A 12,073-nucleotide genomic window follows, 5' to 3' on the forward strand; every position below is an offset into this window, starting at 1 on the left:
AAAATCGAAATTCCTGTAAATAAAAAACTATAATAATCATTTATAAGTATAGTAGAAATTTCCACAACTAATTAGTTACCTTATTTTTAACTTTCATTTAAAATTTAAGGTTGACCATAATTTTTTTCCGTTGAATTTTAAATTAGCAACCACATAATATCAAATAAGTTATTTGTCCCAAAATTTGTATTTCATACTTTGATTGATTCCGAGAACTTGCTTGGTTTGATTTTTTTTTAATGATTGTTCAATGATCTATTGTTTACCAAGAATAGTAGAAACATGAATTGAAGAACGGGATGAGGGTCAAGATTAAATAGAAATAAGAAAATGAGACATACATATTCATTTTTTTTTTGGAAAATGCTTGATATCGCGACACATATTCCACGAAATGTTCACGACTGGCAATAGAGGCAAGTTTTTTCTTTAAATGCAGCGTTTTGGTTTAGTGTGTCAAAGCGGTTTATTACTCCACGACTTTTACAATATATGTACCCATCATGTAATTTTTTTAGGAGCTCCAATTATAAGATATGAGTATATCCAATTATTCAATGTAATGTTATGATATTTTATAAGAATCCTAAAGAATATCTTTTATTATTTTTTTACAAATAAATATATTTTAAGATATTTTAGGAGCTTATTTAAAAATGTGACATCATATAATGATTTGATAGCATGCATGTGTAAAACTTTTTTGAGGTAAATATGTTTTTAGTCTCTACAAAATTTTAGCGGTAATTTTAGACCTTTATAATATTGTAGTTTGTAAAAATAATCCTTATTTTGAAAACTTTTTACAAAAAATGGACACTTGTGGTCCTCCAAAATTGTCCCTATAAAATTCAAACAGAGACTAAAAATGAATAAATTTTTTGTAAATATTAAACTTGAAAGTTTGTAATTTTATAGGGACTAAAAAACATATTTAACCCAAAAAATTATATCGTAGATGTATACAAATTAAATCCAAAATAAAAAAAATAACTTAAACAGCTGAATGTTAGTTTGCACAAAAAAATTGAAAGTCATCATATGATTTTTTTAGGGGTAGGCTAGTTCATGTTAAAAGTAATACGCTCGTGATATCTTTGCGAAATTATTTTTGCTGGATATAGCACGGCTGTTTTTTTTAAGAAGACATACATATTCATTATTGAGTGATTTAAAATATTCCTTGAATTTGTTTTTTGTGATTGTCTTGATTGAAGCATTTCAAATTTTCTACAATTTGATTACCTTTAATGCAATTAATTTTTAATTCATGAGTTTTATTTTTTTAAATAAAATAGGATTTTTTTATGATGGTTTAAAAGTTATTCATTGGTGATTGACTATGGAAAACGGAAAACTTGCTATATATTCTTAAATGACTTAAAGAATACCTTGAATTTTTAAGATATCCTTGATTGCAGCATGTCAAAGTTTCAACAATTCATTAATACTTCAACCGTTTCAAAATACATTTCACAATTTTACAATATACATTATTCACATAACTTACTTTGACCACATTTTTTAACTAATATATAAATACAAATGTTACCATGTAAGATGTTGTTTGATTTGTCTCAATGAATATTTTCAAATAGGATTATCAAAGTATGTGTTTATTTTTAAAAAAATAAAATCATGTTTCCTTCACACAGAAAAAATATTATTCACATTTTTATTTCACAAAAATATAATCTTTTTTTTTGGTAGTGCACAAAAATATAATCTTAACTTATTAAAAAGATTTATCAAATTTATAATTTATCACAAAGAATATAATCTTAAAAACTAATAGTTATAAAACAAATATTATTCACATTTTTATTTCATTAAACTGTTTTTTTTTGTTGAAGAAATTTCATTAAACTGTTCAATTTTTATTTTAGTACAGAAAAAGAAAAACGGAAGTACATTGAATATGCATTAATAAAATTATAACTTTTAATCAAATTGAATCAAAGAAAATAACACGGAATTCTCACTTTTAAGTACAATGAATATGCATGTTTAATGGTCTTTGTGATTTTAGAGGGAAGGTTCCGATTTTTTTTTTTTGGTTTAAGGTTTATTTTTTTTTTTTAGGGAAGGTTCAACGTTTATTTTAGCAAGACCATTAAATAGAATCAACTGAAATAATATTTTTAATATTCCTTAATGATACGTTTTTAATTCCAATTAAATACCTCCAATTCCAAATTTTTTTATGTCCTAAAATAAAGTATCCCTTATTAGTTAAAAAAAGTGTTAGGAACCGAAATAAGTTAGATAAGTGAATGTTGTAGTGTTTGCAGAAATACATGAAATGCTTCGCAGCATCCAACCACACTGAATACATGACAGGCCTATCACAATTGACATGGAATTTGATCTTGAAAAATGAAAAAGTGATAATCATACGCAACATTCCAATACCACATTTTACGACATTTCTATGACATTTCTATTTTCCAGTGTATGAGGCGCTCAAAACTCAGCGTGGGTGTGATTTCAACAAAATCAGTTCAACGAAATAAAAGTTTGATAAATTACAAAGAGTTCTCACTCGCTGTACAATTTTTTTTGTTAGCATAACTGAATCCATATTTGTTTAAACGTAGACGCCTTAACATCACAACCTCATTTAGCGAATACAAAAAACCATAACCTCGTTCAATTACCTCTTCTTTAATAGAAGAGCAGCACTGAAAGTTGGATTGAACAACACCTTTGTCAGCATACCCATAACATCTGAAAAGAATATCAACCAAGATTAAAAAAAAATGATTCCTTTACATAAAAGACCAGATTTGCTTTAATTGATAATACTATTTTTGGTCAGGAACAAACTTATCATCACATTGTTTTATTTTTGTACCCACATTAGAAGCAACACTAAAATTTCCAATAGAGAATACACGGTCCTCCTTCAGCTCCTTCTCATACTTGTATATGAGAGTACGTCTAACAGACGCATTGATTCGGTCACCCTATAAAATAAAAAACTTTAAATTAGATAACAAAACATTTTATAATATAAATAAGTTATATGATTAATTTAGAGAACAATACAATTACGAATATTGACCTAATACAATTAGGGATAAAATAATAGAAGAACGAAAAATAAAAACAGCCGGACAAAAAAATATAAACAATCAATTGTATATAAACAAATAAAATTTCAAGGACCCAAACAAAAATTTATTGATACAATTTCTAAAATTATTGATATAATCGATCTTTGATATATAAAAAAAAAAAAACTGAACCGATCGTATTTTTGTTTGGATTAGTATAGGACGGTGAAAATTTTCAGTATAGGACGGTGAACGTATATAGTACAGGACGAAAAATAGATATTTTTGTTGCTTCTAACGTGGGATCAAAAAAAATATAAATTTTCATCCTGTGAATAAATTTTCAATTGCTCCTAAATTATAGTATAGGATCGTATTTTTTCATCCTGTGAATAAAAAAAAAAGAATCAATTTAACAAAAAATTATTGTTTTGACAATAATCGCATACTCTAAAAAAAAATCACAATAATCGCTCTTTGCTTTATAAAAAACTGAAGTCCTTGATACAGTTACACACGACCTTAACAAAAAAATTATTGTTTTGACAAAAAAAAACAAAAAATTATTGATAAAAAAAAGAAAGATAAAAACTAAAAACAAATGGAATCAAACTACCTTATTGTCCATTAGAACCATTTCCAAGGAGTAAGGAAGTTGATCCTTTTTCATATCCCTCACAAACCAAAGGCTAACGACTCGAACCCTGATATTCCAGTTTTCTTTGGAAGGGGATATATCAGAAATCAAGTCGATCTTTGGTGCCATTTCAACTGAACAGAGAGATACGAAGATTACGTAATGAAAAAGAAAGGAATATGAAAGACAACTGCAAAGCAGGAGTTGTGGTGTGAAGAATGTGTTGGCCAAAGGGTCTAATTTATAATAGCTTTTAGAGGATAATTACGTAAAACAACAACATGTAACTTAACCAATCAAATTTGAGCTCATATATTAGCTATTAAGCAAAATATAATATTTTTTTTATTAAATGATTGCATTTGAAAAAAACTAAATAGACTAAAATAAAGTATCCAATTTTTTATTACTGTTTCATAAACATAAAATATGATATATTAACGTTCAAATAAATCAAATTAAATAATATTTTGTTTTTATTAAGTATTTCCCTTGCATATTGATTTTTTTTTCAAAGAATCCTTGCATATTAGTTGCGAAGGGTGATCAAACGGTTCAGAAAAATAAATTGGTAGTGATCGAACATTACTTTTGTAATCGACATTTTGCGTTGAAATAGTAACCAAGATTTGACATTAAAGTTGCTTCATGGCAAATAATTCTGTAACCGAAAATTCTTCCAAACTAATAATGTAGATAGTAAACATATGGTATAAACAAATAGTAACCAAAATTTTCCTTTCAAAAAAATAGTAACCAAAATTTACCATTAAAGTTTTTGTGTTGAAATAGTAACAAAGATCTGACATTAAAGTTGCTTCATGACAAATAATTCTGTAACCGAAATTTCTTCCAAACTAATAATGTAGATAGTAAACATATATGGTATAAACAAATAGTAACCGAAATTTAGCATTAAAGTTTAAATTAGTCAAACAAATTGTAACCAAAAAAATATCTTCAAAAATAATAGTAGAAGCATTTGACATAAATGGTATAAAAAGTAACATAGCAAATTTTTTTTGTAACGTAAAATTTCTTCTAAACTTTAATGTTAAAAAAAAAATTAATGGTTTTTTTTTACCAATTCATCATGTGAAATATATCTATAAATTAATCGTTTTTTTAACCATTAATAAAATCGTATTTTTTTTGAAAAACAATTATATTTTTTTAACCATTAATAAAATCTATATAATATGCGATGCGATGTCATTTTTTTAGACCAATTATATTATATCATATTATATCAAATGGGACCGTGAGAATACCATTAATATTATGGAACAACATTAATATGGAATTTCATTAATAACATCCGTATATCATATTATACCATTAATAAAATCTTGCTCTGTCCTAAAATAAAGTATCCGATTTTTTTTCTTTCATTAAAGTATCCGATTTTTTGCTATTAAACAATTCTGATTTTTTTTTTGGTTTAAGGCTCACTTTATTTTTTTTAGGGAAGGTTCAACGTTTATTTTAGCAAGACCATTAAATAGAATCAACTGAAATTATATTTTCGATATTTTTTAATGATACATTTTTAATTCCAATTACATACCTCCAATCCAATTATTTTTAGGTCTTAAAATAAAGTATATATATTTTTTTCCTTCCTACAGTAAATATTGAATAATTCAACGGAATTCATAAAAAAAAATGGTGGATCACGGTCACTATACTTGGCACGGGGATTATTATGATTTAACAATTATATTATGAGAAAAACAATTAAATTAGAATTCATTAATAAAATCGTATTTTTTTTTTGAAAAACAATTATATTTTTTTAACCATTAATAAAATCTATATAATATGCGATGCGATGTCATTTTTTTAGACCAATTATATTATATCATATTATATCAAATGGGACCGTGAGACTACCATTAATATTATGGAACAACATTAATATGGAATTTCATTAATAACATCCATATATCATATTATACCATTAATAAAACCTTGCTAGCAAATGCTTGAGAATAGAAGAAGAATAGATCGCCACATGTCGCTATTTGAAAGAATTTAAAACCTTGAAATTAAGTGACACTTGTCATGAAAAGAAGAGAAAAGCCTTGAAACAGGTCGTAAATTTATATTATATAGATTTTTCCTTTTTTAGATACCTTAACCAGTACCTCGGGGGCACCGGTTAACACAACCCATATAAATATGAAGGTGTTTTTCTCCCCGTCACTCACCATTATCCTTCAAAAGACATACGCTACTTACTAGTTAGTTGACTTGATTTTAGTAGATAGACGAAATGATACTCAAATTAAAAATTCACCCAAACAAGTGTCTGAGCTGAAATTCAAACCACTATCATGATGTTGATCGAACAATTTTGATATTTTTACCGATTAAATTAGAATTTGCACACACTAGTTAGTTGGTTTAGTTTACTATATACTTTACTTGTGTGTGCACTCTCTTTTCTCCTCTCAGCAGTAAATGACATGTTTGATAGCAAGAAAACAGAAATAGAGTTCCCAAAATCAATAAACGTTTTCTAGTAAAAAAGCTCAAAGCAGGGTGCTAAAAGTAGCTCAGAATCATAAATGGATTCTCTCTCTTCCTACTTTTGCTTCACTTTTCCTTTTCTCTTTACCTTCTTCTAGCTTCTGCAATTTCTGACGTAGCTTTTCAATTTGGGGCTATTTATGATACTCAATTCAATGCTCTCTCTTTCTTTGATTCATTGACTACATACTTTCCCTTCACCACTCCTTTGAACACACCCTTTTTTACCCTCTTCTGCAAACTCGTGTGTGTATGTGTAACCCTTTATAGTACATCTTTTAGGAACTTGAAATTTTTCTCAAAAATTGAGAAAAGTTTCAATTTTTAGTGTTTTTGCAACTTTTTAGGAGTTGGGTATTGTCTCATTTGTTCAGTTTGGTTTTAGATTTTGATTTGGGCTTTGTTCATTTACTTCCATGTTAAATTCTCAATCACATTTTTTTTTTTATAATGTTTAGTTTTTCTATATAATCTACTATTTGGTCACTGTTTAAGGTTACTTTATTGTCTATTTTAATCTGAAGTTAACTTTTTTGAGTTTGCTTCAAAGAAGTTATAGGAAAGGGTTTGATAGTGGTGGTTTTGGTATATACATTTTGAGGAAATGAGTGAAAGTGAAAATTTTGAGGTAGATAGAAAGGAGGGTTCTTTAGATTGGAGGTTTGTGAGTGGAAACCTTGCAAATTCATCTGTAGGTTTGGTTTCCATGGAAAATTCTATGATGGGTTCTTCTTCATGTCCTAATTCAATGGTGGATTCATATGGTCCTAATTTCTTGGACCTTCTTACTAACTCCGAAAACTTGGGTGGTTTTTGTGATGTTAATGGTCAGAGCAATGAAGTGAGAAAAGATGGGTTTGGTTTTGCAAGGGTTGGTTATGATGATAGAACAGTTGGAATGGGTTGGGACCTTGGTAGTGGTTCTATGATGAAGAGGGATGGTGTTTTACCAAATGGGGCTGAGATATTTCCTCAAAGTTTGTCTCAGTTTTCAACTGATTCTGGATTTATTGATGCTGCAAGGATGTCATGTTTTAGTGCCGGGAGTTTCGTGGATATGATGAACTCGTGTGGGATTCCTCAATCTATGGCTCTACCTCTACCTGTGTCTCGGTCTGTTGAGCATCTTGGTAGTGATGGAAGTCCAATCCAGAATGATCGAAGAAGTGACTGTCCTGTAATGTCTCAAGATGAAGGGAAACAAGCTCTTGGAGGGTCTTGTAACGAAGCTGATGGAGATGAATCGAGTGGCGATGATGGTTCCCAAATGTTGGATTGTGCAAGTGGAGAACCTTCTATTAAAGGTCTAAATCCTAAGAAAAGGAAAAAAAATGGACAGGTATATTTCTGAGTTGTATTTTTAGTATAGTTGATACTGTGGTTAACAATTTGAGGTTCAAATCGTGAATTGGATGATCTTTTATTATGAATCGTAAGATGAATTACCAACAAAATATGAATTTTTTTAAGTAAAATCAAGCCACATAGCAAAATTATAAGCTGTAGATGAACCTCAATATAGTCATAGTTCCAAGTCATTAATCAAATGACAAAAGGAAAGTGACTAGAGCTATACTAATTTTAGGTTGTGATTCATTAGAAACAATCAAAATTCATCATAGTGAATTGGGATTAAAAATGAGGTTCATATCCAAAATAGATACATTAGGGATTTGTATTGACCGAGTTTAGTTTTGTATCGAATCAAGATACAACTCACATGTATCGTAATATATTGATAACCATGATTTATACTGTTTCCCCCTTGTTCATGTGAGTTTATTTTATTTTATTTTATTTTCTGTTAGGATGGTGATAGTGATAAAGCCACCGGAACTCTTGAGCTACCAAGTGAAACCACAAAGGACAACTGTGAGAGCAGAAAAAAGGGAAAGCAGCAAACAGCTTCAACAACCAAGGCTTCTGGGAAGAATGCCAAACAGGGGTCTCAAGCTTCTGATCCGCCTAGCGAGGGATACGTACATGTTAGGGCTCGCCGTGGTCAAGCAACAAATAGCCATAGCCTTGCAGAGAGAGTAAGATGTTCTAACTAAATTTATGTGATGAGAAAAAAAAAATTGTTTGGATTTAGATTTCTAATTATTTAGATTTCAACTGTAGGTGAGGAGGGAAAAGATCAGTGAAAGAATGAAGTTTCTTCAAGATCTTGTACCTGGATGCAACAAGGTACATTTAAAACTTGAGACTGGAAGATTTTCACTACCTTATATTCATATGAGGATTTAGAGTGTTGTTTTCTTTTGATATATCATTGTTATTCTGTTTGTAGGTCACTGGCAAGGCAGTGATGCTAGATGAAATCATTAATTATGTACAGTCTCTTCAACAACAAGTTGAGGTATGGCTAAAAGCATATTTCTGCATTCTGCTTCAGTAAGTGTCGTCAATCATGAATCAGGGAAAATAACATTTGTTCAAATTCCGCTATTCCACAGCGCTATAGCACACTTGCATAGCTTCTATTTGACAACACTTGTCCTCTAAGTGTACCGCTAAACAATAGCAATTTGTTCAAATTCTGCTATGCCATTAGCGCTATTGGTCCTATATGTTATTTGACAACATAGGCTTCAGTACGCTATCAGCATATGTTCCATTAGAGTTTCTCATTAACATCGTTGACTGTTATAATGTTATTCTACCTGTTTGAAATTGCAATAATTTTAACTCTCACTGCTGATGATTTAAATGCCAGTGTCATCTTTGTTACAATTGGTAAAGGATGACGAATAATTATACGATAAACTGTTTTGTTAGGTGCCTTTGTTAGTTGTCCCTTATATATGTTTCTAGAAATCTATGCATCTTTTTCAGTTGAAGTTGACACATTTTTCTCCCTCTTGGCAGTTTTTATCAATGAAACTTGCAACCGTAAATCCACATGTGGATTTTAATATGGAACGGCTGCTTCCTAAAGATGTACGGTTCTAGTCAATCTGCATACCAGCAATTTTAAAGCTTACAATTAGCTATATATGCCTGACTGACCTTTATAAAATTGAATATTGTCAGATTCTTCAACATCAACCGGGTCCATCATCTGCTCTGGGGTTTCTCAGAGAAATGCCAATGGCTTTTCCTCCATTATCACATTCATATCAACCAGGACTGATTCATTCAACTCTACCTAACATGGCAAATTTATCAGATATGCTTAGGCAGACTGTTCAACCACAGTTGGAACCTTTGGCTGGAGGGTTTAAAGAGCCAAATCAGGTTAATCCATTGCAAGCAGCCAAGGACTGAAATTTCCTCAACACCAATCCTTTTTTAATTTCAGTTTTACACTTAAAATTTAGTTTCTACAGCATGCTAAATAGTAAATAGAAATGATGGTTGGAGTCGATGAACAATCATATTGCTTTAGTGTGCTTTATTTTGCAGTTATTGCAATATTCGAAAGTTTATTTCTTTCTACTAGGTTTACTTGATTGTTTTATAAATTTATGTACAAATTTGATACAATTTGCAATATAGCTGCATGAAGTGTGCGAGGCTGAACTTCATAACGTGCCACAAACAACCTTCACAACAACTTCTCCTGAGTAGCCACAACTTGGATGGTAAGATGTCGCAAGCAAACAAACCTTCTAATATTTCTTGCTAAATTTTGCCAGAGAGAGGTAGTGGACTGCTGCCCTGTTCCATGCTGATGCAGGTATCGTGCCAGCTGGTCAGATGAAAGTTAAGCCTTGATCTTCATTCTTCATCATCGGCGCATAATCAATACAGCACAATGCCTCTTTGGTATTTTCTGGATTCAAATGCACAAATACCTTAGTATCTCATATATATAACCGGTCTAATACCTTTTGTGGATGAAGTACTTCTTAGTAATTCTCTAGTGTCAAGGCTGTGAAGGGATTAACTCTAGGTTAAAGGAAGTAATCAATGGTTTTGCGAGTTCTTAGAAATACCCTTGAAGTTTGTTCAGTGTGCCTTTTACTAAAGATGTGTTAATCTATGATCTCATGGAAATTATTTGTTTCTTATTACTAGTCTAATTTTAATGCCTTGTTTGTTCAGTGTTAAATTTGCTCTTTAATGTTTTAACCAGACTAAAAGAATGTATGTTCACATTTTTTTTCCCTAGTGTGATTTCACCCCAAATAACAAATTTTATAAAAGAGGGGAAAACTGTACCAATCAATGTAACTAAATAGGGTGGGTAAGTTATGTAGGTCTGCCTTAGGTAATCAATTGGGGTGGATTATATTTTTCTAGTTCTCTAATTGTCTCAAATATAAGTAAATTTAATTACTTTTAGTATGTTTAATGAAGTCATCTTAAAATATTCTCATGAAAAATTTTAATTTTTTTTTTTTTTTAAGAGGGCGAAACAAGTTTTCATGAATGCCACTTTTGAGAATACACATTTATGATGATATTAATTGCACTTGATCAACTTTCATTATAAATGTGAATGTGTAGTTTTGCTTATAATCGAGCAAAAGAGTTTCAGGTTTTGTTAACTTTTAATCATTCAAACAATGGATTAACTTCCCAGTATCAAGCTAGATTCACTCTTTATATAGACTCAACTCAACTTAGAAGGCAATACAAATTACAACTTAGAATGCAATACAAATCAAACCATATGATAAAGAGATGAACATTTTGAATGCAAAAGTTCTTGTCTTTTCTGTCACCAATTTATCAGTTATATGACGTTGGAGAGTGTTGAAACTCAATTCTCACTGGGTTATGAACAACTGTAATCCTCTTCTCCTTGTAACATGAATGATCACCAAATGTTTTTCCTTTTCTCCTTCTTCCCTCTTCCTTCTCTATATTCCTGTAACTTCCTTCTCCATCTACTGCACCAGCGACTGCCATAACCTCCACGCCCCTCTAATACCTCCTTGTATTTGTTTATAGATTTCAATTTGGTCATTGTCTAGTTTACGATTGCTTCAGTAGAATTGTGAGAGAGAGAGAAATGTGATCTACTTAGGCTTAGCAACAAAGGTTAGCTTATGGTTCTCGGATCGGACCTTTTATCCACCTGGTTCTTTCAAGGTTTTCACTATGAGATATGATTAATCATCTTTATTTTCTGAGTCCTCAACACCTAGGGCCGTCTCAACAAATTCGTAGGCCCAGTTTTAATCTAGTGAGGGATGTACAAAAAATTAAATTTGGGCCCAAAAAAATAAATAAGGCACTAAAAAGAAAAATATGCACTCTGGCAGGACATACTTTAACCAAAGTCCCTTCACTCACAAACACACATCCGCGCCACTGAAGCACATTGAATTGTTTGAAATATTTTCGATTTCCTTCTATATAACAATTATTTGAGTGTTCTTCAAAAAAAAAAAGTATTTTGGGCCCCCAAAAATTTGAGGCCCAGTGCCATAGCCCAGCCTCGACGGGCTATGGGCCGGCCCTGTCAACACCACGTAGAATATAATTCATATCGGGCACATAACCCTCTTTTACCTTTTTGTAATTCAACTTTGCAAGCTTTTCATTGAACTTCTTATATGAGAAACATGCCACCTTAAAACTATTTGTTATTGACATTGCTTACCCTTCTAAGTAAGAAAAATTGTGTTATTTTTTCTTTCTGTAGATAGAGGAAGTGACAAGAACTCATAACCCCAATCACAACATACGATTTAACAAACAATTTTGGTATTTTTGTTAATTGATTTATGACTTATAAGAATGGTGAATTAGGATCCTCTAAAAGGAGCTACTTGATTCAAGTGAGCGATATCAATCATTAATAGACAAATTTTGTTCTTTAAATGATTAATAAACAAATTAATAATTATTGAATATTATGTATACATGCATGATAAATTATGGGTTTTAAGTATCA

General features: G+C 30.5%; 1 protein-coding gene and 1 long non-coding RNA gene across 2 annotated transcripts; one reads left to right on the plus strand and one right to left on the minus strand.

Moving 5' to 3' along the window:
* Positions 1-2,903: 2,903 nt before the first annotated feature.
* LOC146900014 (uncharacterized) lies at positions 2,904-3,872 on the minus strand. Its single transcript, XR_015023561.1, has 2 exons — positions 3,673-3,872; positions 2,904-2,966 (listed from the first exon to the last, which is right to left on the minus strand). It is a non-coding gene; the product is annotated as an uncharacterized LOC146900014 (long non-coding RNA).
* Positions 3,873-6,151: 2,279 nt separating this feature from the next.
* On the plus strand, positions 6,152-9,747 carry LOC146900015 (transcription factor bHLH49-like). Its single transcript, XM_085739493.1, has 6 exons — positions 6,152-7,564; positions 8,034-8,261; positions 8,347-8,412; positions 8,516-8,584; positions 9,094-9,165; positions 9,259-9,747. The coding sequence occupies exons 1-6, from the start codon at positions 6,830-6,832 to the stop codon at positions 9,490-9,492; spliced, it is 1,404 nt and encodes a 467-aa protein (XP_085595619.1). The 5' UTR covers positions 6,152-6,829; the 3' UTR covers positions 9,493-9,747.
* The last annotated feature ends 2,326 nt before the right edge of the window (positions 9,748-12,073 follow it).

Source organism: Medicago sativa, chromosome 8 (assembly GCF_051527215.1).
Source record: "Medicago sativa cultivar Bolivia chromosome 8, Bolivia_mono, whole genome shotgun sequence".
Lineage (NCBI taxonomy): Eukaryota > Viridiplantae > Streptophyta > Magnoliopsida > Fabales > Fabaceae > Medicago > Medicago sativa.

What these genes read in the sequence shown, in the direction of transcription:
- LOC146900015 (XM_085739493.1), top strand. Translation starts at nt 6,830, where the DNA reads ATGAGTGAAAGTGAAAATTTTGAGGTAGATAGAAAGGAGGGTTCTTTA. An exon ending in CTCTTCAACAACAAGTTGAG is followed by an intron (nt 8,585 to 9,093) that starts GTATGGCTAAAA and finishes CCCTCTTGGCAG; the next exon opens with TTTTTATCAATGAAACTTGC. An exon ending in AACGGCTGCTTCCTAAAGAT is followed by an intron (nt 9,166 to 9,258) that starts GTACGGTTCTAG and finishes GAATATTGTCAG; the next exon opens with ATTCTTCAACATCAACCGGG.